Consider the following 25,665-nt stretch of genomic DNA (forward strand, 5'->3'; position numbering starts at 1 on the left):
AATAAAAAAATGGTTTAAGCTAAGTAAATACTTTGCTTCCATATGCCTGGTTATCTTTAGTTAAGGGGATTCTGTATATTGATTTAACTAGTAGGCAATCTATGGATTGGTTACTGTTGGTAAAGGTTTGTTCTTCCTTTCACTCCAGCTCTATGGATTTTAATCTTTCAGTGTGGAGCCAGTGTGGTGTAGTGGTTAAGAGCGGTAGTCACGTAATCTGGGAAACCGGGTTCGTGTCTCCGCTCCTCCACATGCAGCTGCTGGGTGACCTTGGGCCAGTCTCACTTCTCTGAAGTCTCTCAGCCCCACTCACCTCACAGAGTGTTTGTTGTGGGGGAGGAAGGGAAAGGAGAATGTTAGCCGCTTTGAGACTCCTGAAGGGGAGTGAAAGGCGGGATATCAAATCCAAACTCTTCTTCTTCTTCTTCTTCCTTTTAAATTGGAACTGCTTCTGCCAATCAGCACAACCTATTGCTGATGTGTGTGTCGCCCCCCCACCCCAGGTTTATGGCTACCAATGACCTGATGATGGAACTGCAGAAAGATTCCATAAAGCTAGACGAAGACAGTGAGAAAAAAGTTGTGAAAATGCTTCTAAAATTACTTGAAGACAAAAACGGGGAGGTGCAAAACCTGGCCGTCAAATGGTAAGACCCCTCTACATCAGCTACAGCAGTACTTGGGTTTTTTACGTAAAACTGCTAAGTAATTCAAAGGAGGCTTGGACAGGTTTTGCGTGGGCTATGTCGTCTTGTATTTTGCTTTTCACCCTGTATGAAAACTTGCTGTTTCACACAATGTAGGTTCAGTTTCTTTGCCTGCTGATCCTGTCCACAGACACAACCCTTGAGGGGATTATGGATGATCCTACAGCATATGTGTGTGCATATTTGCTTGCAACAGAAAGCTGTACTTTTTTTTGTTTGACTTGCCATCTCCCAGTGTTGCCTTGTGATAGATGCCGCTGGTATAAGGCAAGTTCCTATGTTTGCTCCCATGAGTACAGTATTTCCTTTATAGCTGTCATCTTCCAAGCCTTGTCTGCAGAAGATTTATATTGGGAACAACTTAATTTCATGTGTGATACCTCTTATCTCTTTCTTCCTTGCCACCCCCTCACCCTGGCATTGCAGTTTGGGCCCTTTGGTGAGCAAAGTAAAAGAATATCAGGTGGAAACAATTGTTGATACACTGTGTACAAACATGTTATCGGATAAGGAACAGCTCCGGGACATCTCCAGTATTGGGCTGAAGACGGTCATTTCTGAGTTGCCTCCTCCATCTACAGGTAAAATGCACAAAACCAAAACCCGAACTCTCCTATTTGAAGTTTTGTAAAATTCCTTTTCCAAATCCTAGAAGCTATTAAACAGAAATGCATTCATGTCCTTAGTGGAAAGGGTTTATTTTACTTTTAAAGCTAGAAATGAAATGGTTGAAAATTACAATAAAAAAATTCCTTCCAGTAGCACCTTAAAGACCAACTAAGTTAGTTCTTGGTATGAGCTTTCGTGTGCATGCACACTTCTTCAGATACACTGAAACAGAAGTTGCCAGATCCTTCTATATAGTGAGAAGGTGGGGAGGGGTGTTACTCAGAAGGGTGGTGGGAATGGGAGATAGGCAGATAGCTGAGAGAGCCTCTTGAGGAAAAGGCAAGGGGTTGGAAGGTGAGAAATGGTTTAGTCATGTATAGTGAGATAAGAATCCAATGTCTTTGTTCAGCCCAGGTCTTTTCATGGTTTTAAGTTTGGTAATGAGTTGTAATTCAGCAGCTTCTCTTTCCAGTCTATTTCTGAAATTCCTTTGTAGTAAAACAGCTACTTTGAGATCTTGTATAGAATGTCCTGGGAGATTGAAGTGTTCTCCTACTGGTTTCTCTGTTCTGTGATTCTTGATGTCAGGACTTAATTACACTAGGACTAAATGCAAATCTCACCACTCTGACTAAAAAATTGTCAATTGTCGTAGTCGAAGGAAGATAATCTACATTTGAAGCATTGCCAGATATATTTCCTTGTTCTTTTTCAAACCCCTTAATTCCCCTCTTTTGTTGACCATTCCGGGTCGCCCAACCACTGCCACAGGCAGATCAAGAGGAGAAGCTGACTGCAAAGGTTGTCAGGTTTCTAGCTGGGGCAATCAGAATAAGGTCTACTATTTGACTGCTGATTCAGGAACCTAAACTGTGTTTTATAGAATTTACTTTTTATTTTGTTCTGTGTATATCACATTTTTTTTTTGTTGCTATGGCCCGATGGCTGATGCAAATAAAGTTTCATTCATTCACCCCTTAATTCTGGTTTTCTCCCCACCCTAATAGGTTCCACTATGACAGCCAACGTATGCAAAAAAATCACAGCCCAGCTTACTGGAGCCATTGGAAAGCAAGAAGATGTCTCTGTGCAGCTTGAAGCTCTTGACATCTTGTCAGATATTTTGAGCAGGTATAAAGAAAATGTTTCAAACAGTTGTGTAGTAGGGTGCATCTGCAGCAGCTTTCTAGAGATGAAGAGCACAGAAGCATTATGCTTTACTGTGTTATTTCCTGGCACCAAGCGAATGACACGTTAGAGAAAAATCAATTCAGGCAGTATTCATACCTCGGTTTTAATGAACTTGTTCTTAAAAACTGTGTTGATAGGAAAATATGTGAATTCTGTTCCTCATTTTGTTGTAGAAAGGTGTAGAGAAGTGCCAGCAAGTTGTTTCTTCGTGGTGTTTATGTGGCCGCTATTTGGAGAGGAGTTATGCTGACACGAGTCTCCTGTGTCTCTTGCCCATGGCTGCAGGTTAGGGGGGACTCTGTATTCCTTCCATTCCTCAATCCTGAACTGCCTCCTTCCTCAGCTGACAAGTCCCAGGTTGGCCGTGCGCAAAAGGGCCATCATTGCCCTTGGCCACTTGGTTTTGACTTGCAATGGGAACATCTTTGCAGAGCTTATGGAGCACCTCTTAGCAGAGCTGAAGAGAAACAACTCCACGTCTACCACCAGAACATACATCCAGTGTATTGCTGGAATCAGCAGGCAGGCTGGGCACCGCATAGGTAAGTCTTCTTTTGCGAAGGCTTTGCCACTTGTGACTGCTGTTACCCAAGTGGATTTCTATGCCTATATTTCCCCCTTAGCTCTTGGTTTCATTCCTCTAGTGAGGGGGGATTTTTACCTGGGCCTATTTTGAACTCCTGAGTTAATATCTTGGGGATCTACCGGTAGTTGTACTACCATAACATCTTTTCCTGCTGTAGCAACTTTGAGTATGTTACGGCGTAAGCAGGAGCCAAAGGCAGTTTTTATTGCTTGGGTAAGCTAAGAACCTTTTATACTAGGATCAATGGGGCTGGAATATGCCCAGGTGTATGAGAGCCCAGCTTTCTGGCCTAAGATTCTAACAGGCCACTAGCAAAGAATAGGAGTGAAGAAAGTGTCAAAGATATATACAGAACAGATCAATTCAGATGGCTCCAGCAAATGAGCTGGGAAATTGCTCCATATGGATAATTGTAAGCAATAAAAAAAACTTCAGTGGGTGATTTAAATTGAGGATGAAGGAGATATTCTCACTGCGGCTGCTACTATTTTCTTGGATTTATGTGATCTATTGATTTCTAACATGCAAACTGCCATTGCACTGCTGTAACTGGATAAGGGCTCCCTTTCATGTTGTAGAGATAGTTATGCATTATGATATGTCTGAAAAACTGATATTTCAGATTTTACTTCCAGCACTATCGGGAACCCCCTGACTACTCACTAGGCCTGGGAAAATTTATGTTTAATGGTTCACTCCTTCGCTGTCTTCTAGGAGACTATCTGGAAAAGATGATCCCCTTAATCGTTCAGTACTGCAACGTTGAGGATGATGAGCTGAGGGAATATTGCTTCCAGGCCTTTGAGTCTTTTGTGAGAAGGTTTGTGTATGTTTATCATGGTCTGGTTTTCCATGACATGCAAAGTTCAGCATGCCGTGTTGCTTTGTTTATTTTCTTGGGGGGGGGGTTGTGGTTGTGAAGGGTCTGCTTTTCAATAAGCTGCTATCCATAAATCTGTGCTATCTGATCTGATTTTATTCTGGTTAAGGGAATTGTGTCTCAGGAGCCCTCCAGTGATGTTTTCTAGATGGTTGTCTGGCCCCTTTGCATGCCTATGTAATGACTTCCTTATGTTATATAACCACACCTGCTGGAAAGGGCCTTACCACTGAATGGAGACCTATCAAGCAGGACACATCTGGTGGATCTGGAAATCGCAGTTCTAAAATAATTGAAACTTGAGTCATGTTTCTGCCGCTGAAATCCCCAATAGTTTGTTTTCAGGGAAGAGTATAACTTCCTTTTCCTCATTGTTCTAAAGCTTAAATAAAATGAAGAAAAGGGCTTATGACATTTTAAAAAGACAGGAATAGAGTGAGATTGAATCGGGCATTATGAAAAGAGATCGTGTGCTTTGTATAACTGTTAAGGGAAATTTTGACACACTGAACCTCTCCTGTGATCCTGCCTAGAGTGGTCCAGTTGTGGAATTGTATCTGGTCCAGATAATGATTTTATGCAAATATCAGTTTCCAGATTGATTTCAGTAGAACCCCGGGTGCATACATATTCCTTTGTGCATGTGAATCTGGCCTTTTTGTTGAAATGAATAGGCAGCGCTTCGAGAGGGTCATGTGTGCATTTGAGACCTCATAGTTGCAATCAATCACAATTAAGAAGTATGGTGATGTTTCTGAAACTGATGTAAGGTGTTTCAAGCCTTGGGGGTGACAGAGACTGTTATTAATCGGTTGTATGGAGAATAATATTTATTGATTTAGGTATTTTATTCCATTTTCATTTGAGCTTTTCTTGCTATTTTCAAAGGTGTCCAAAAGAAATTGGCCCTCACCTTCCTAGCGTGACAGCATTGTGCCTCAAATATATCACTTATGACCCAAACTATAACTATGACAACGAGGAGGAGGATGAAGAAGAAATGATGGAAACTGAAAATGGGGAGGATGAGGAACAAGGTACGGCATGCTTAGGAATCTGATGGTGATATATTCAGAGAATCCTGGGCCGCCCCATCAGTATCCTGAACAGTCCTTTCAAACCTCTCTGTCTCTTTCCTGAGCCATCCAGCCCAGAGGCTGGCATGGAGAGACTCATCTTTCCATGGTCAGCAGAACATGAAAACAGCGTGTTCATCGCTTTTGAAGTAACTGTAAATTCACTCTCCAAAAACATGTCCAAGTTGATTTTGGAGCACCTGCAAGATGGGTTTAAATAGATCAGCTGAAATGAATTATTTTCATTTTTAAGCAGGAGAGGCAGTGAGGCCTGGCTTAGCTATAATCAACGGCCACTTGGCTCCTGTTTCTCAGATAGGTCCTCCAGTGCCTACTTTTCATAGAATCATAGAATCATAGAGTTGGAATAGACCACAAGGGCCATCGAGTCCAACCCCCTGCCCTGCAGTTGTTTGAATGAGAGGGAGAGATAGCAAGCTTCTTCCCATTGTGTTGACTGAGACTGGCTATTTCTCAACTCTGTTCCTCCATAGCAGGATCCACTGAGAGGCCAGTCTATCCAGCAGCTAGCAGAAGGAAAGAGAGTGATTCTCCTTCTCTTGTTCTTGCTGGGACATGCAACCAACTTGACCTTTTTCCTTTTACGTTTCTTTTCTGTACTGAAGTATGTCCAACACGGCCCTCTGTCCCTTTTCCTTGTAATTCTAACTGGACGGAAAACTATATCAAAATCCTATTGTACTGCAGTCTTACGGGAAGATTTGAAGCAATGGTTTATTGTCCCATTGTTCGCCTTGTGTCTCTTTGTTTGAAAAAGAGAAATAAGATGTAGACCTGTTACACCCTAAAGTAGTCAAGATCTACATTTCCACTTTCCTAATGCTTGGTTTTCCACTTTTCCTCCTTAGAAAGTGACGATGAGTACAGTGACGATGATGACATTAGCTGGAAAGTTCGCAGGTCTGCGGCGAAGTGCCTTGAGGCTATTGTCAGCACCAGGCACGACCTCCTGCAGGATTTCTACAAAACACTCTCACCGGCTTTAATAAGCAGGTTCAAGGAAAGGGAGGAGAATGTTAAAGCAGACATCTTCTGTGCTTATATATCTTTGTTGAAGCAAACGCTGCCCATTCAGAGTTGGTTGCATGCTTCAGATGAGGCAAGCAAGGAGGATATACCTCTCACCATGCTCCAGAACCAGGTGAGTGATGGAGCAGGGAGCCCGGGGCCTGAAGAGATGACCCTGCCTCGCACAGAGATGGGGAACCTGCGACCCTCCAGATTTTGCTGAACTTCTACTCCCATCATTTCTGACCACTGACCTTGCTGGCTGGGGCTGATGGGAGCTGGAAGGCCAAAGATTCCATATCCCTGGCTTAACAAGGTGGTTTCAAAACGATGAACTTACATTAGACTCACTGGCTTGGTTCAAATGGAACTCTGTTGGTTCAAATGGAGATCTGTTGCCCTTAAGACAACTGATGATGAACAAGCTTGCTCTGATATGATGATCTGGTTCCATAAGTAGATAGACAGCAGCAACAGGAAGATGCAGCCTACTATTTTGTGGAGGAGCCCTTCCTCTCTGCAGATGCCTTGGAGGAAAGGTGAACTAGTTTAGCATGGTGGGGAGGTTATGGCAGCCGTGGTCCAGGTGCAATTTTTATGGGGGGGAGTGACCAGGCACCTCCACAGCAGGCACCTTCATTGGAGCTTGGCTCTGTGTGCTAAGAAGCTGTGCCTGCCTGTAACTCTGGTCTGTGGTCAGGTCTCACCTGGGAGTGGGGGGAGCAGGGGAGTTGGCGGTAAGGCTCCAGCCCACCCTCCTCGGCTGTGGCATGCCTTGAGCCTGGCTGAAGCAGCTCCGCTCCTGGGTCAGGTGTGACCCAGGGGTGGAGAGCAGGAAGAGAGTCAGTGGCAGTTTCGCCGCCCCTCTCCTCTCCTGAACTGTGGTATGTGGGAGGTAGGCTCTGCCCCCCCCCGCCTCCCTCGGGGGTGCACCCCATGCGCCCACCCCAGGCGGTGTGGGCATACGCTCTGCCACTTGAACATTCACGTAATTGGGTCTTCTGTCAGCTTATGAAAATATGGTGTGCTGTGAAAATGAAATAAGAAAATAACTCGTCGTCAGCACCCACTGCATTGTTTTCAAAACAATATGATTTCTCTAGCAGCTGTAGCAAAGCAGCTACTATTCTGAAGTGAGTAAAATGTTAGCTGCCATTTAAAAGTTGTGTTTCACTTTCTGAATCCATATCTCAGCTTGATAGCAATGGGGTCTGTGGCTATTGAGTGCCTGCAGAGATAGGGCATGCATTGATTTGAAATGTACTTGATTGGAATGATCCTACTTTGTGGATCTTGGAGGAACATTTTGGTGGATCTGAAGTTTTAAAAATGGCTCCTGTCCAAATGTTTGGACACACAGTACACTTGCTATTGTTGTTTAAAAAACATCCCTTTGGAAGAATAGTTCATGTGAAAAACTTTATCTGAAAAGAATTGGATTCCTTATGTGTTTGCTTCCTGCCCCCCTCTGAGAAGCTCACCCATGTCCACATAGATGAATATTATGAAGAAACAATCCACGACTATAACCTTTCCTGCATAACAGAAACCATTTGCAAATTGGCTCCCCTTCCCATTCCATACTAAATGATTAATGCCCAGTCTTAGCCTTGGATCACTGGCTTCTTTAGCTTCGTGTTGGGTTACTAATGAGTTTCTTTCTAACCTTACAGGTTCCAAACATCGTCAAGGCCTTGCACAAGCAGCTCAAAGAGAAGAGTGTCAAGTCAAGACAGGGGTGCTTCACTCTCCTGACAGAACTGGCTAATGTTCTTCCTGGTTGCCTTGCAGATCACATACCTGCACTAGTACCTGGTAAAACGTGTCAGGAGGGAGGGGACGTAGCAGGGCAAAAGGTTTTCAGTATAGAATATTTTTCATTCTCAAATGTGATGCACCTAAACCATATGACAGTGGCTTCTTTTACATACATAGCTAACCTTCTGCTCCTTCAGAACAAGTTGGTGGATATTTTACCATTGGCTTTGCAGAAGCCAAGAGTTGGTACTATTTAGTCCTTTAAAAATCCATTTGAACTTCATGGGTTGGGGGTAGATTGCCTTTCTTATCTTAAATTCTCATACAAAGTGGAGGCACACATCTCTTCAAGCTAGAGTGTTTCCTCAGAGCTGTCATTGGCATAGACATGGCAGGTGACCAGTTCTGAGGTGAGCTTGTTCCAGCACACCTTTGCTTTAGATAGAATTGGAGTGTGGCGAGAGAGCAAAGTTTACCTGCCCTCCGAGGAGCTATATAGTAGGGGAATGACTTCTGTAAGCTGTTATAAGGCACCCAAAGGGATTTGTACATGAAACAAATTGTGTGGAAGGTGCAAATTATTAAAGAATGCAAATTTATCTGTGACTAAATCCCCACCCTGCCAGTTCTCTTTTGTATGAGTTTAATTCTGTCTGAAGCTAACTTTGTATTTTAAAAATAGAACCAAGCTGACTAATACTTTCTCCAAACAGGCATTGTCTTCTCCCTGACTGATAAATCCAGCTCCTCCAACATGAAGATCGATACGCTGTCTTTCCTTCACGTCGTCCTTTGCAACCACTCCCGGGATGTGTTCCACCCACATGTTAAGGCCCTGTTGCCCCCCGTCGTGATTTGCATAGGGGATCCCTTTTACAAGATAACTTCAGAAGCTCTGCTGGTTACGCAGCAGCTGGTGAAAATCATCCGGCCCCTGGATGTGCCTTGTACGTTTGATGCCAAGCCCTATGTGAGAGACCTCTTCTCTGCTACTCTGAAGAGGTTGAAAGCTGCTGACATTGACCAGGAGGTGAAAGAACGGGCCATCTCTTGCATGGGGCAGATTGTTTGCAACCTTGGAGATTACCTAAGCAGTGATCTCCAGCCAACCTTGAAGATTTTCCTGGAGAGGCTGAAAAACGAAATAACCCGACTGACCACAGTCAAAGCGCTAACTTTAATTGCCAGCTCCCCACTCAGAATAGACTTGAGGCCCATTCTTGCAGAAGGATTCCCCATTTTGGCTTCCTTCTTGCGAAAGAATCAGCGTGCCTTGAAACTGAGTACCTTGACGGCTCTCGACATCTTGATCAAGGACTACAGCGACAGCCTCAAGCCGGCCATGATTGAATGTGTTCTAGTAGAGCTCCCTGATTTAATCAGTGAGAACGATATGCACGTTTCTCAGGTAGCTATCGTGTTCCTTACAACCTTAGCTAAGGTTTATCCTTCGTCCCTGTCCAAGATCAGTGGTACAGTTCTCTCGGGACTCTTTCAGCTTGTTTACTCACCTCTGATGCAAGGCGGGGCCCTGAAAGCCATTGTGGACTTCTTCCAAGCGTTGGTTGTAACTAAGACAGTCAACATGAGTTATGCAGAACTGATGAAGCAGCTGACTAGCCCTATATACTCTTCGAGCCCTGGTGGGGCACCTGCAAATTTACATAAGCAGGCCTATCACTCTGTTGCAAAGTGTGTGGCAGCCCTTTCTTCCGTGTGCCCCAAAGAAGCACCCGGGGTGGTCAACCAGTTCATTCAGGATGTTAAGAATCCCAAGTCCAGCGCTGCTGTCAAAATGTTGGCCTTCCTTTCCCTGGCCGAAATAGGACGCACCACAAACCTCAGCGCTCAGAAGGAGCTCAAAGCCGTGATATTGGATGCGTTCGCTTCGCCCAGCGAAGAGGTGAAATCAGCAGCTTCCTACGCTCTGGGCAACATCAGTGCGGGCAGCCTGAAAGAGTACCTTCCCTTCATGCTCAAAGAGATTGGAGGCCAGCCTAAACGGCAATACTTGCTGCTCCACTCCTTGAAGGAAGTCATCAGCTCCTCTCCGGGAGAGAGCCTGAAACCCTACGTGGAGGACATCTGGGCCCTGCTCTTCAAACACTGTGAATGCACCGAGGAAGGGACCCGCAACGTAGTCGCCGAGTGCCTGGGGAAACTGACCGTGGTGAATCCTTCTCAGCTGCTGCCCAGGTTGAAAAAACAGCTGTCATCAGGTAACAATGAGGCCAAGCCCAACTGTAGCACTATTGAGATGCTGTCGGCACTAAGGCCCCCTGTGCCTTTCATGACTCCTGTCATTGAGCCAGTGCTGTGGAAGCAAGGGCAGCCCACTAATGAAGTTGAGTGAAGCAACTGCCTCAGGTGATAGAAGCCCCCAAGGTGGTGTCTCCATGGGCAGGCCTTAAAGCTGGAACTAGTGGCAGGGCCTCCCTCTCCAGTAGATAAGTGATTTTGTTTGGCGTATTTTAGTTAGAGGGATTTATAGATGGCTTAATCAAAGAGCTCTCTGTGGATAATAACCTTGGACATAAAAACTCAGCTAAAACTCACAAAACTTACTAAAAACTATGCATTTGCATTCATTTTTATAATATTAGTAGATGGTCGCTAGATGCTGCAGCAAATTATAATAATTTGTTGGTTGGCTCTTCTGTATATTGATGCGTGTGTAGCTTCGGAGGAGAAAAGGCAAGAGAGATATTCCAGCTAGGAGAACAAAATGACAACAAAAAAGGGTGGGGGAGACTATTCTGGTATATAGATGACTCGATGAAGAAAAAACTACAGTATTTGTTTTTAAGAGAAAAAACCCCTTAGGTTTTTATTTAAAAGGGCAAACACTCGTTCTCTTCTACATTTGTACGTTCCTAATGAAACCATATTCTGTAGGGTATTAACAAAGTAGGTTTTCTTCAGATGTCTTAACATTTGCCTAACAGAGGGGTGTCAAATATAATGGGCAGTTCTGGGTTAACCACTAGGCCAAGTCACCTTAAAAATTATCTGTAATCCCCCCCCCAAAGTATGTTTATCAGTGTACGCTGCCTTGCTATTTTGTGATACATTATAGAAATACTTCTATACAGTGGTACCTCTGTTTATGAACAGTCCTGTGAACAAACCATTTGGTATACGAACTTCACAAAACCAGAAGTAGTGTTCTGGTTTGCAAACTTTACCTCAGTCTATGAATGGAAGCCGAACGATGGAAAGGCACCCGTGGTGGAAAGCCTCATTAGGGAAAGCATGCCTTGGTTTAAGAACGTGTTTGGTTTAAGAACAGACTTCAGGAATGGATTAAGTTCGTAAACCGAGGTACCACTGTATATAAAGTAAGCATACTGTGGAAGAGGGCTCCAATTTTATTTGGGCTTGCTATTGTGACAGAATTGTCTGAGTGCAGCTCTGTGGATGACTATCTTTATATAATGGGGGAGCAATTGGCTATATTCCACATTTCAAGGGGCTTCATCTAGGAGGGAAATTTCTGCATTGCAGAAAATGGGTGTAGGCTCTTATCGCTGTGACTAATGCAGAGGGAGATATTAAGGAGTCATCACAGAGGTGTGGGCTTCCAGAATAAAATTAAACAGAGATTTTCTTTTCTTTAAACCAGTGTTTATGTTTGGGAATAAAGCACTGGAAAGGTTTTTAAAATCCCATTTTAGACAATACAGTATTACTTTGCCAGGCTAAATGTTCCCAGTAAAATTCTGCTCATACTGTTAAGCATATTTGTTTGTCACTTTACCCTACCCTTCGTCTGACAGTGTGCAGCTGCTGCCAGTCTGCATAAAATTTTTATTTCATTAGACCATTAGATGACCACCCTGCTTAAACTGCTGCTGTCTGCCAAGTGGCTTAAGCAGGGAGATAAATGTAAAGTTAGTTATAGTTTTAGTCCTCCAGCTGGTAACATCACTTGAGTACCAAAAAAGGTATGTCATGCACACTTAATATTCCTGTTTGCCGGCTTAGCTTGGATTTCTCTCTCTCTCTTTCTCTCGGTGTGTGTGTGTGTGTGTGTGTGTGTCTTTTGGAGTAGCGGAATCTGAATAGAAATCTTAATAAAATGTTGTTATCTGATCTCTATGCTCCTTCTTAAGACACTTCTTTGCTCTGTTTTGATTGCAGGTTCACCATATGCTCGAAGCACAGTAGTAACTGCAATCAAATTCACCATTTCAGATCATCCACAGCCCATTGATCCCCTTCTTAAAGGATGCATAGGTAAATCTTTGTTTCATACAGAAACCTCCCTGGATGATCAGAATACCAGGCATTGTTTTGTTACGATAAACAAATACACAGTGGCTGTACAAGTGGTTTGCTTTAACTGCCTGCAATTCCCATTTACCGGTACTCAAAAATAAATAATCTAGGGGAGTTGTTCTTTAACTACAATCAGTGGAACTGCAAGGCTGAATGCATGTTTTAGAAGGCCCCTTCAATATATTAGCCATTATGCTTTAGAGCAGAGAAAGGCATACTGGGATTGAGTTTACGCCTGGTTCCTCCTCGCCGCCTCCCTGGTTTAATGTGGGACTTGAAGAGCACTGATTACATTGCAGATAGCACACACATGGTGCCAGAGCACAACTCAAAACAACCCTGATGATGATAGTGCCCCCTGTCCTTTGGTGCTGGTTTTGTCATGGAAATGCTCCTTGTGCAGGAACTTGTTTGTTTCTATACATGGCTTGGTTATTTATTTCTACAGTAATCTATCCACAGATTAAGGATGGGTGAATTTAGTAGTTTTTTGGAGCCACCTCATAGGTGAAGAATTAAGAAATTTTTAAAAATCATGGATGGAATCAAAGGTTGTACAAGACGACTTGCTTGGCAGGGGGTTGGACTCGATGGCCCTTGTGGTCTCTTCCAACTCTATGATTCTATGATTCTACGACTTTTGCTCATACAACAGGACCTTGGCTTTCTCTGCACAGCCCTAAAATCTGCTCTGGAGAGTCCCTTAACTCCTTCAGATCAGACTTTGGAGGGCCCATGACAAGAGAAAGGCAAAGTCCTGTGGTTCCAGCCATGCACAGATTTTGCTTTGGACAAAACTTCTCATCTGCAGTTCAGTTTACGTGGAGGCTGCTAATTTCAATACTGCATGATCAGGTTTGTCAAAAGGAAATTGCTTCCTGCTATATATTCTGACATTTCGAATACATTTGAGTTCTGTTTCCAGTTTTAGTTTTCAGAGAATGAAGGAAAAAGGGAATGGTGTTAATAACAGATGCAGCTAGTCTAGTCACTGCAGGCCTCCTCAACCTTGTGCCCTCCCAATGTTTTTGGATTAGCTGCATGTTGGCTAGGGCTAGTTGTAGTCCAAAACATCCGGAGGGCATCAGGGTCAGAAGTATAGAAAAGAGGGTTTAAGGTGGCTTGTTTCTACAATGCCAACACCTTGTTTTCACAGTTTCTGTAGGTGTGACTCAGTTGATGGGGTATTGTGTCTGTCTTTTATGGAGTGAGACTGTCATTTCATAGTGACGTTCCCATGCTGATCAAAGGTGACCATGCTGGATCTTGTGAGAATATTTTCTTCCACATCTGCGACAAGGTGACCAGTTGCTGTTTCCCAGCTGGTTTTGAAGTAAAAGCTGCTTTTTGTACTATTACTATGCAGGTGACTTCTTAAAAACACTTCAGGATCCCGACTTGAATGTTCGACGTGTTGCTTTAGCTATGTTTAATTCTGCTGCTCACAACAAACCTACTCTGATCAGAGACCAGCTCAGCACAGTACTGCCCCACCTGTATAATGAAACCAAGATTAGAAGGGAATTGATACGGGAGGTATGGACCAATGTAGATAATATTATCCATTTCAGTTTCATATTGTGATTTGGCTTTTTCCGGCAAAGTGTGTGGATTTATCTGGTTTAACTCCATAGGTTCTGTTTGCCTAAAGTCTGCATATATTGCATAAACAGAATACATAGATTGACATTTGGTTTAGCAATTTCACTGTAAAAAAAGGAAAATATGGTTTGGCTTCTAGTTTCATGGACCCGATAGCATTTTAATGCCCTTACGAGTAGCATGAAGTAGCATATGTTTTTCTGACAACTGAAACAGTTCAAACCCCAGCTTACACACACATTAAAAAATGCTTTGCTGATAATGTCTTTGCTTTAATGTCAAAAGTAATTACCAACGTAAATAGGCAATAATCAGGATAAGGATAAATGGGCTTTAATATTTTGTATAGCAGGGGAGTGCAGACATTTGTGATTATTATTGGTTGGGTGGAAAAGTCAAATAGCACATGTAAACTTTAGCAGAAGTTAGATCTGTTCATTTCATCATATATACATTTTGGCATCCCTTCTAATGATTTATAAAATTCAAGAAATTATGTTCTCCCCATGTAGTACAACTTGTGTTAAGCTTTACAGTGCAATCCTATGCACTTAAGTTTCAGTGTTAAACTGAACTTTCTTCCTGGTGTTTTTAGGATTGTAGCCTCAGGGCAACTATGTGGTATAGTTTACTGTTCAGGATAGGGACTGTGTGTTTTCTGGGGGAATATTTGAGGCAGCAGCGGATATATAAGAGAGGATTTAAATGTTGTTTACACTAGTGTCATGCAGATATTGCCTACTGGAAAGCTGTTCTCTCTTTGAATGACCATGTATAATAGCATTTCCCCTTTTTGGTTTTTTTAGGTAGAAATGGGCCCATTCAAACACACAGTAGATGATGGCCTTGATGTAAGGAAAGCTGCTTTTGAGTGCATGTACACACTTTTGGAAAGCTGCCTTGACCGACTAGACATTTACGAGTACTTGAATCACGTGGAGGATGGCTTGAAAGATCATTATGACATCAGGGTAACTACCTCCTTTTCATTAGCAGCAGAGCTTATTTCATCTGTTACTACTTCACTAAGGGCTGTTTGGAGGTTGCTCACCTCCCACGCCATGTAGAGAACAAGGCTGTTTTCTTCCTCCCTGTGCACAAGTGAATGCCTAAACTTGGGTGTTGTTTGAACATGAGCTCTTCTATATATTCCTAAATACTGAAACCCTTTTTAGTGGTTTTGAAACTCAGGAGATCAATGTTTGGACATCACTTCTACATAGGAAAGGGAGAGTAGGGAGGGAAGTGTTGCCGGCCTGCAACTCACTGCCATTCTTGTGGAGTTTTTAGGAGTAGGGAAACAGCCGAACAATGCAGTTCTGTGATTTGCTTCCCTGGTTTATCATAGAAAGATCCATCATTTTAAAATACAATGGGAACTTTGGTGCAGTGATCCATTTGAGGCTGCTGATGGTTGCTTGAACCTGTTGTGTGAAAGTGATCGTATGTTGCTGGAAATTGTAGCAGTGAAAATCTTCAGGGGGGAATAGTTCATGTAGCCTTTTCCTTTTTCTCCCCCATATTTCTTTTTTAGATGCTGACTTTCATTATGCTGGCTCGCCTTTCAACACTCTGTCCTAATGCAGTCCTACAAAGATTAGAACGACTAGTTGAACCCTTGCGAGCAACTTGCTCTACAAAGGTAATACACTAGGAAAGCTCAAATATTTCATTTCCTTGAGCAGTTTGCTTCCAGGTCTGTTTGATCCCCTGTCCTCCATTCTCAGGCTAGACAGAATACCTACCTTTCAGTGCTGTAAGCCAGGGATAGCTAACCTTTGGCCCTCCAGAGGTTGCTGGAATACAATTCCTGTATTCCCTGACCTCTAGACCTGCTGGGATTTGGGAGCCCAACATCTGGAGGGTAATCCTGTATGTAAGCCAGTTGTTTTAAACCAGAGTGCTGTGGCACCCTGGGGTGCCTTGAATGATGATCTGGGTGCCACAGGCAACACTGGCCTCTGTCCCTCTTCCCTTCCCTCCCTCAGATGCCCCATCTCATCTCTGCCTCCCAAATGCTTGCACAGCTGTTTGTTGCAGCAGCCCTGGCTAATAAGCTCCACAAGCAAATGGTGCCTCTGGGAGGCACCTCTCTTTGGAGTGGGGTGGGGGGTGGGGAATTCAGAGACCAGTGGTGACAGTAGCAGCTGGCCAGAAGACACCAAGGAGGTTGAGGGAACACTCCACAAGGAGGGCGTTTGAAAAAGGGTGAGAGGCTGCCAGCTCTGCAAGCAAGTAGTGATGTAATTGGGCTCCTGGGCCCCACAGTGGTGCTGCAGAACGAATGCAGTTGGCCAAGGGAGTTGTGGACTCAAAAAGGTTGAAAATCTCTGCTATAAGCCATTGTAAGATCTCTGTGTTTTATTCAGTGCTGCTGTTCCTCTCACACAAAGACTTCTGCTCGCTCAATGCAATTTCTCCGGTTACAGGATTGGTAGTCAGTTTGATTTTTTATTAGCGTATTTTTGTTCTGCCTGAAGTTCATTTTTAAAATGTCTTATTTTTCTTAGGTAAAAGCTGGCTCTGTCAAACAAGAATTTGAGAAGCAAGATGAACTGAAACGCTCGGCAATGAGGGCAGTAGCTGCCTTATTGACCATCCCTGATGTAGATAAAAGCCCTGTGATGGCAGAATTTTACTCTCAGATCAGAGCAAATCCAGAAATGTCTTCACTTTTTGAAAGCATTCAAAAGGATTCTACTTCATTGTCTGCTGCAGAATTAATGGACTTGAGCTAGAACTCCCAATGTTCTCCTCCTCCTTACACTCCACTATGCTGAGGGTGGACAATCATATTCTAGAGCTGATTTTAGAAACATAAAAACGACAGTAAGGCCTGTTGATATCAATAGGGTAACACCACTTTTAAGGTCACTTATTCTTTAGCTCAAATACACAATCATGATTTTTTGCCAAAAGTTGTGCATTGACAAATATATCTCAAATCACTGATGTGGTGGCACTATCATGGAATTTTATAAAACAGTGATGATAAATGAAGTTATGCTATAAAGATCTCATAATTGCCTCAGTTAGTGACTTTTATGTGTGCTAATTTTACACTGACTTGAGTGACTTTCATAGTAGCAGGTGAACTGAAGTGCTAAACTATGAAAGTAACCCAACTATCTTCCATGATGGAATGCCTTATGCTTAATATTCGTCTGTTACCACATACCTCTTAAATGCAGCTGCTGGGTATTTACTATCCCCCCCCCCCATGAGAGCTTGATACCAAAGCATTTATTTTAAAATACAAAAAGTTAGCATGTCATTCCCAAGAACCATTGATCTTTCTGGTATGAAGTATTTAATAATGAAATGGCACCAACTGGTTATAAAAATGCTAACACCAACATACTGCTGTTTAAATCTCACAGTACAGCAGAGAAAATGTTAATTTCTTGCAACCGTGGATTATTAAGCTTCACTTATAGGATTTTTCCCCATTTGAGTCAGTCTGTGAATCACTTAAGTGCTCTATTTATAAAACAGGGTGTCACCTTTTTTGTTCTACATGAAACACATCCAATGAAAATAAAGATCATAAATGCATCAGCAGTATTGATTCAATTGCTTCTTTTTTTTTTGCAAGTTGATTTCTGTAAGGAGTTCAAGTTAAGTTGCTACAAAAATACTGCTTGTTACTAGTCATACCTCAGGTTAAACACGCTTCAGGTTGTGTTCCGTGGCGACCCGGAAGTAACAGAGGCGACCCGGAAGTAACGGAATGGGTTACTTCCGGGGTCCGCCACTCAAAATGTCACATGCATGTGCAGAAGCGGTGACCCGTGCACATGCGGGTTGCGTTCTGCTCAGGATGCAAACAGGGCTCCCATTCGAATCCAGAGGTACCACTGTATGCAGATATGGAAGTTCCAAGATACTCAATATTCTACCCATCCAGCAACGACTAAGCTTGTGCTCTCAACTTGGATAAAACAGAATGTAGGGCTGTACAGGATTTGAGGTTATATTCTAAATTTTAAGCAGCATCTGCTTTCTTCAAGTGAGGAAGCAGGAAAGATCACAACACATAGACAAAGAATAAACAGGTATGCTGCCTTGTAGCAAGTCATTTGGTCCATCCTAGTTCCTATTGTCCACTGTGCCATGTAGCAGGCAGGGTTCCCTCCCAGCCCCTACCGACAGATGCCAAGGATTGAACCTGGCATCTTCTGCATGCTAGTCAGGAGCTCCACCACTGAGCTATGGCCCTTCCCCAACTTCTCAGAGCAGAACACCTTAGTAATTACCATTTCACATACTATGCATATGCAAATGAGCTTTCATTGAAGCTGGTTCCAAAGGAGGTATACCTGTTTGGCACAGTCACTCTTTTTTAAGATGTATGTTTTAAAGCAAGCTGTGAAGTTACCTTGAGCAGATACAGCTTAGTGACTTAAGAACTCCTGCTTTTTTCTCACTGCTAATGTACACCTCTTCCGTGATAGTAAATTGTAATTGTGTGGGTTTGCAAATACAGTATCTGTTAGCAGAAGACAGTAGTTTATAAAATATTACTACCTTTCTAACAACTGATCTTCATATGAAGTTACAAAAATTGCTTTTATATACCCTCACAGCAGAAACATCAGTTTTCCGACACTTTTTTTCTTTTGTTTTACTTTTTATTAAATACAGTTGTACAAGAACAACTATTTATTCATTTTCCTCACTGCGCAGTCTGGCATTTGGATTGGTGACTTTGATAGCAAGCTGAGCTGCTCTTTCCACAATTACCTTCCGATTCTTGGATGAAACGTTGTGAGCAATCTCTGCACAATAGGACCTGATAAAAGATAATGGCATTGTGTCACGAACAGTTCATTACCATTTTAAATCTAATTCTAGGAAAGGCTGAGTGAGAATCTAAGATGCTGGAGGTCCATGAAGTAGTCAAGTATGTACTGAGGAAAGTAGAGGGGTAATTACATATTAAGGAAAATTGCACAACAGTCCTAATGTAAATGTTCCACCTGCAAGTGGGACATTATGTTGAAATACTACTGTACTATTATGTCAAAAACATGTCTTTGTTAAAGTCTATGTGCAGGAGAAATGGCCTTTGCATTCAAATGTCACTTTACACAGGCAGGATGCTTTTGACATAGGGGTTGGAGGCATTTAGATATGTGGAAGCAGTATGCTTCCAAAAGGAGTGCCTAGTTTTTTTCTGTTCTAAATGCAACTTGAAGACTCCAGAAAGGATAAGGGAGTCATTTGTTACAATACCACACACAGGCTTAAACGAACTGGAAGACTGAAGGAAATAATGTGTAAGGAGCTTCCAGATCAAGGTAGACCATGGGATCCTTAGCTCCCAAGGGCAGTCCAGATGGAGGATTATTGTGCAGCAGGTGCTGCTCAGGTTTCCATAGCATCCATGCAACGTCATCAAAATCCCAGTATACCATTTTAGATTTAATCTTATTTTGTCTTGCCACAGAAAATTCATTATGTGAAAACAACACATTATACAACTGCCGTCATCACTGCTGTGCAAGTTTCAAAGTACTTTTTTTGGTGGCCAGTTTGTAATGGGTGTGATGTTTCTGTGGGTGGTCTTTATTGCTACACCCGAGTTGTTCTTTTCAATGGTCCAAACAATGAGTGTGTGCCTATTTCCACTGCTTGCTGAAGGCACACTGAAATTCCAACAACCCAGTTCAGAGGAACTATGTTCTCAAAATCACAACCTTGTAAGAGATTCCCTTGGAGACAAAATCCAGGTACATCTACTGCAGTTAAACGTTTTAAACTGAGGTTTTGCACAAAAACTATACAAAAAAATTAATAGCCTTGATTGGGCCCACAGGTACAGAAATACCCACTCATATACTCAGACTGAGGAAAGATAGGAGTAATTTGAAGGGAGGGACCACAACACCAAAGATTACCCGCTGGTGTGAATGGAAAACAGCAGTATAGTTATGCACATTTTGATTGGGTCCAGTAAGAAAACCTGCCTGAGCTGTGCCGTTCCCCATTTGACTGAGCTGAATAGATATTGGGGAATCAATAGGACATTATAACCTTCCCCAAAGAGCTCTGTGTGGCATTTTAGCCTACTAACACTGTGGTAGAGTTTACAGAGAACCTGTCCCAGGCTGCCTAACAGGAATCTGAACCAGGATTTCCCTACATCAAATTTCAACCATCCCTAAACCTCTACAGAATTATCTTTGAGGCAGATACCTAAATGGTACCAACTGATACTCTGCTGTACTTTGAACACTATAATGGATGCAATGACCTTCCCAAGCGCGAAGACAATCTTCCTCCCCATAGCATTATGACATTAAAGAAATATTAATATTGTAATATACAAGGAGGTTTCCTAGTGGTAAACCTTCCAGCAGTGACAGATTTGAGTTCTAATCCTACACAGGAAAAGCGGAAGATCCAAAAGGAAAAAGGAAAGAAACGGATGGGGAAGAGATGGCTAGTAGCAGTATCCCATTAAAGAAAAGAAAAACAGGTGTGTGAGAGATGAGCTAGATCCCACAACTCCCAAAATCTTTTTGCATTCAGTGACTACTACTCCTGCAACCAAGCCAGAAATCTTCAAACACAACATGGCATCCCTGAATCCCTTTTCCAACTCACTTGTTGCTCATCATCAGCACCTCCAGCTCTTTGACGTTGTGGACAAGGAACTTTCTGAATCCTGAAGGCAACATGTGCTTTGTCTTCTTACTGCTACCATACCCAATGTTGGGCATCAAGATTTGGCCCTTGAACCTTCTGCGGACTCTGTTGTCAATACCTCTGGGCTTCCTCCAGTTACGCTATAGAAATCCAGGGAGAAAGAATATCAAAACCTCAACATCTGCACCATCTTTTCAGAGATCTAATATATTACCATGTCAGTGCTGCAAAACCAAAACACAAGCTGGCATTCTTGAGTATTTTAATATCTGGTGATCCATCAAAAGTACACCTTACCTTAATTTTGACATAGCGATCAGATTGATGGCGGATGAACTTCTTGGTCCTCTTCTTGACGATCTTAGGCTTGATGAGGGGTCTGAGGGCTGGCATCGTGTCTAACAAAAACAGAGCACACCTAAGGAATCAACACACTATAGGAAATAATTACCCTAAAAAACAAAACAAAAACCACCCTGTAGCAGCGCATCTTTTCTCCCTACCATGTCCAAAGCTGGAAGAGCATGAAAAGCTCTCCAGTCCTGGGAGGTAATCAAATTAAGAGCTGAACCTCTGAATTATTTTCTCCCACATCTATTTAGTGCAGAGAAACCTTTAAAAAATGCCAGTAATGTCCTAGGCCTACAGAGAAATTTACGGTCTGCAAATAAAAACACCCTAAAGATCCCAGGCCACAGAGAGGTTAGGTTGGCCTCAACTAGAGCCAGGGCTTTCTCGGCCGCGGCTCCAATCTGGTGGAACGCTCTGTCACAAGAGACTAGGGCCCTGCAGGACCTGACATCCTTCCGCAGGGCCTGCAAGACAGAGCTGTTCCACCAGGCCTTTTGTCAGGGCGCAGCCTGACCCCCTCCTCTGGCAATCTGCACAAAATTTTGCTTGATGGTTGCCACTAATTTGATTTTAATTTGATTTAATTAATTTTATAATGAATGTTTTAGAATGTTGGACTATTTTGATTGTTGTTAGCCGCCCTGAGCCCAGCTTCGGCTGGGGAGGGCGGGATATAAATAAAATTTATTATTATTATTATTAATGGGCTTTGTGTAACATATGCTGTAAGTAAACCCATTACTAGTAAAATGAGCTGCAAGATTTCACAGAAATTATCCTCTTGCTATTATCTTCCCATGTTAAGTTTTCCATTTTAAAAAATATTTCATAAAATTAGTAACATTAACCAGATATAATACAGGCGGACTGGGCTGATTTAAAATGGTAACTAACTGTAGACTTTTTCTCATGATGTTTTATTTGCGAATTCCATCACTTGGGAGTTGTGGCTGATGGCAAAGCTCCTCAACTGTGCCTACAATTGTAGTCATACCTCGGGTTACAGAAGCTTCAGGCTGCGCGTTTTTGGGTTGCGCACGGCGCCGAACCTGGAAGTATCAGAATGGGTTACTTCTGGGTTTCGGCGCACGCACATGCGCTAAATCATTTTGTGCATGCGCATAAGTTACGAATTGTGACCCGTGCGCGCGCTGTGGGTTGCGAAACGTGCCTCCCGCACAGATAACATTCGCAACCCAAGTGTCCACTGTACCCAAATAGAATCCTCACACCTTCCACCAAATATAGAGAGGTTGAGCGAGGGACAGTACAGTAATTTAAATCCCACTTCACGTGCTGATTGAAGGTGGATGGTACACAAATGTTCACACCTATGAAATGGGTTGCATCCAACCAAATTGTACTCAGCAGGGCCCCCGAAATGAATGAACCCAAATTACTCGTGTCTATTAACAAATATACATTGATCTGCTACACCTTTATGAATTTTCCCGATAAAACTGACTTCTGAATAAGTACCACTGTCCAAGATTATGCCAAAGGTGCTGCATTTTGCACGTGCGCAGGCACTCACAAAAATCCAGCCGAGGTAAATCAGGGCCAGAACCTTATGCACACTTAAGCCTCAGGAGAAGGCGATGGGGTTTACTTCGGCCTAAATGCACATTATGACTGTGCTAAGCGCTGTGTTGCAAAGGTCGATTTAGAAAGCTGACTTATCCGCGGCGAAAAAGCTCAGTTTGTGAGCAACTTCTTTATTTGAAGCCAAGCCTTCCACCTTCGATAAAGATTTACTCGTCGGAAAAGCTCAAACCCTATTAGGAGTTCTGTCCAGTTTCCCCTCCATGGACCACCACGGAGGACCCATGGTGCTACTCTGGCGAGCGAGGGCTAAGCCTTCAGGCCCTTGTGCTTGTCTGCTTTGCCCTCGCCTCCCGCCCTCTCCATGCCAAGTTAGCTCAGCAAAGGGAAACCGAGCTTCGCCCCAAACTCCCCGGCCCCCCCAGCGCGCCTGGAAATAGCGACCGGCCCCGACAGAGCAGGCCTCAAGCTGCCCCTGGAAGCGGCAAAGTTCTCCCAGGAGCCTCTCCCGGCAAGGATGACAACGGATCTCCCGGACTTACCTGCTGGAGAATGGCAGCACCCGCGCAGGGAGCGAGCGCGGAGAGAAAGAGCGAAGGCGGAAGGCGCAAGGGTTGATGGGACGCCGCTGTAGGGTCCTGGCAGATCGGGTGAGAGCCACACCGAGAGCACAGAAGGACATAAAGGCGGAGTCACTCAAGCCTCTGCTCCTCCTAAACAGAACTCTAACGTGTATTTTATCATCGAAAAACGTCCTGGCTGAATATTTCAGACTTTAATTGTTATATTAGCTTCTGTGAGATTAGCTAGCTAGGGATATTAAGGACCTGTAAACGTCACTTCCGGCAAGCTGTAGCAGAGGGGCAGGAGCTCAGAAATAAGAAAGTTGTAGAGAAACCTGGGCAGGGAAATTTCGGGTTCGCATGAAAGCTTTTTTTTAATGCTTCCCACCTCAAAAAGGGTCCCATAGATAGCAACGAAGGATTTGAAGATTTTGGCACGGATTGGACAGCTTCATGTTAGGCATTAATAAAAAGTAGAATCAGAAATTATAGTGTGGTGGTGGTGCGGCTTAGTGAATCGGAAGTGAAATCCCGTGTATCAGTCTCACCTTAAAGTCTAGGAGCTGAGTGGTGGGGAGCTTGGAGGCGCTTGAGCAGGGGCTGCTGCTACAGGGACACCTGGTGGTCTTACATGGGTAGCGCAGGCGCAATCTCCATGCCGTAGCTTCTGCGGTTGGTTCTGACCGCCTCGTGGAGTTGCTCGCAAGTTTCGCCCGCTCTCGCGTTAAAAAATAACCCTGTTTCTTCTACGGTAGTTTTCTGCTAAATAAAACGCTCGTCTTCCAAAGGGACCACTTTTATAAGTTTAAAAACAGACTATTACACAGACCATTGTACATCTGCAGTGTGCAATCCTGGACAAGTCTCCTCAGAAGCAAATCCCATCAAGGTCAATGGGATTTGCTGTCAGGTTCATACAGGGAACAGGTTCTTAGTTATGATCATCATCTCTTAAAGACATGCTTGTTGATGATTCAGAATTTCCTGCTTATCCCTGTGTAGCCTTATGAGGCTTTGCCCTCGGGTGGGAAAAATATTGCGCCTGGGAAAGGGAAGTGGGAGTCAACAGACACTCAAGGAATAGTTTCGGAGAAAAGGCTTTTATTTCTACCATCCATGAACTGGTAGAAGGAGCAAGTGTGATAAGTCACAAAAAGCATGCACAAGTTCACAGTGATGTGCACAAACATATATACCCCTTTCCAGTTCCCTCCTCCTTTCTCCTCCTTCTCCAGAGTCCTGCCCCATGTTGAGGTTCCTGAGCATGTACAGAAAGCTGTCTTGGGACTATTGTGGACTCTTGGCGGGAAAGGGGGTGAGGGGGTTTCAGTGTGTTCCAGTTGTTTCATTCCTGTGCTTTGGCATGGTTCCCGGAGAGAAAGCAAGTTGCAATGTGGTTCTGAGAAAGGCCTGAGAAGACAATGGGCTCTGTTCTCTACCTTGTTACAATCTTTTAGTTACAGCAAGCGGAATGTTTCTGATGCTTAGCTGCTGAGAAAATGATTTTGAAAAGCTTTGAGCCTGCTTGGGAGGGGGGGGGGGTGACTTCGGGCCTAGGTGAGGTCACCTGTCCTCACCTTCCTTCACCTGTGTCTGGGTATCATATTAAAAGAGATCTGCTTAAAACTTTGCAGCACGGGGGTTTGGCAAGGCAGGTTCTCATGAAGTTCACATAGATAGTCTACATGAAATTAATTGGCATTCATTAGTTCCCACGGTACTATGTGGAGGACAAGCAAATTGCCTTGAAAACGCTCTAGGGAAATGGTGCAGTTTTAGATAATAGATGCAAAACGTGCCTTTGAAAATATAAGGAGCTTCGTGGATGCTGGAATTTCCCACCCCAAATACATACCAAAGCATTTTTTATGCATAGCCACTGGCAACCTTATCTGAAATTTTATTTGCAAATAATTAATCCAACCTTCAGTATTAGAAGTCATCAAGTATATATTTTTCTAACTGATATTTCACGTTCTCTTGCATTCTACACACCTTGAAGCACTCTGAAGGTGCTGGGATATTGACAGTAGTTTACTGTATTTTTCCGTGTATAACACACACACACCCCACCCCATGTATAACACGACCCCTATTTTTTGGGACTCCAAATAAATCCCCCATACGCACTATCTGTGTATAAGACAACCCCTTCTTACAGCTCTTCTAGACGATCAGGCTATGAATATAATTTATTAACTCAGTAAATAAACCATTTGTTTTAAGGGGTGCCAAGCATTTTATTGTGGGATACTGTGTTTCGTTAACACTCTACTACAGTAAAAATTTGCGGGGGGGATGCATTTCTTTATGCAGGAAGAGTTGCCATTACTACTGGAACGTCCAGAAAAGGAATACCTATTGGACAGTGTCTGGCACAGCGATTAGCATTTGACTGTGTACATACTATGGCTTTGAACCACATTCGAGGCATTTTCTTTCTCTCAAAGAATTCTTGGGACTGAAGTTTGTTAAAGGTTTCTGGGAACTGTAACTCTGTGTGCCCAGAATTGCTTGAGAGGGGAAAATGCGAATCAAATTTGCTTTAAAGGCATGCAGACTGTGAATAATTACAAACAGAGTTCCTGATGCTGAACAGGCAACAAACTGGTAAAGGAGATTCAGTATAAGTAAGTAGAAAGAGGTGCACAACAGTGCACCCCCCAATTTCATAATGTGAATAGCATGAACTAGCAAATGTGTGGGATTGTGGTTGCTGCAGTCCTCCCTGGGCCGCCAAGGTTTGGCTTAGTGTTACATCTATACCTGGGCTGTTTTGTCTTGCTTGACCTGTAGTCAAGCTTTGTTCATGGCTTATTGTTTGTGTTATTTTCCAGGGGAG

General features: G+C 43.3%; 2 protein-coding genes across 2 annotated transcripts; one reads left to right on the plus strand and one right to left on the minus strand.

Moving 5' to 3' along the window:
• Positions 1–484: 484 nt before the first annotated feature.
• LOC308581516 (cullin-associated NEDD8-dissociated protein 1-like) lies at positions 485–16,531 on the plus strand. Its single transcript, XM_081183987.1, has 14 exons — positions 485–647; positions 1,134–1,288; positions 2,324–2,447; positions 2,793–3,049; positions 3,808–3,913; positions 4,862–5,010; positions 5,919–6,211; positions 7,752–7,893; positions 8,550–10,055; positions 11,977–12,072; positions 13,481–13,650; positions 14,523–14,687; positions 15,251–15,358; positions 16,227–16,531. Exons 1-14 carry the CDS (start codon positions 508–510, stop codon positions 16,452–16,454), a joined length of 3,639 nt encoding a protein of 1,212 aa, XP_081040113.1. The 5' UTR covers positions 485–507; the 3' UTR covers positions 16,455–16,531.
• Positions 16,532–18,325: 1,794 nt separating this feature from the next.
• RPL32 (ribosomal protein L32) lies at positions 18,326–22,934 on the minus strand. Its single transcript, XM_081184405.1, has 4 exons — positions 22,803–22,934; positions 20,665–20,765; positions 20,326–20,507; positions 18,326–18,508 (listed from the first exon to the last, which is right to left on the minus strand). Exons 2-4 carry the CDS (start codon positions 20,758–20,760, stop codon positions 18,379–18,381), a joined length of 408 nt encoding a protein of 135 aa, XP_081040531.1. The 5' UTR covers positions 20,761–20,765; positions 22,803–22,934; the 3' UTR covers positions 18,326–18,378.
• Positions 22,935–25,665: the final 2,731 nt, after the last annotated feature.

The sequence above is a fragment of the Podarcis bocagei genome, assembly GCF_964188305.1.
Source record: "Podarcis bocagei genome assembly, chromosome: 2".
NCBI lineage: Eukaryota > Metazoa > Chordata > Lepidosauria > Squamata > Lacertidae > Podarcis > Podarcis bocagei.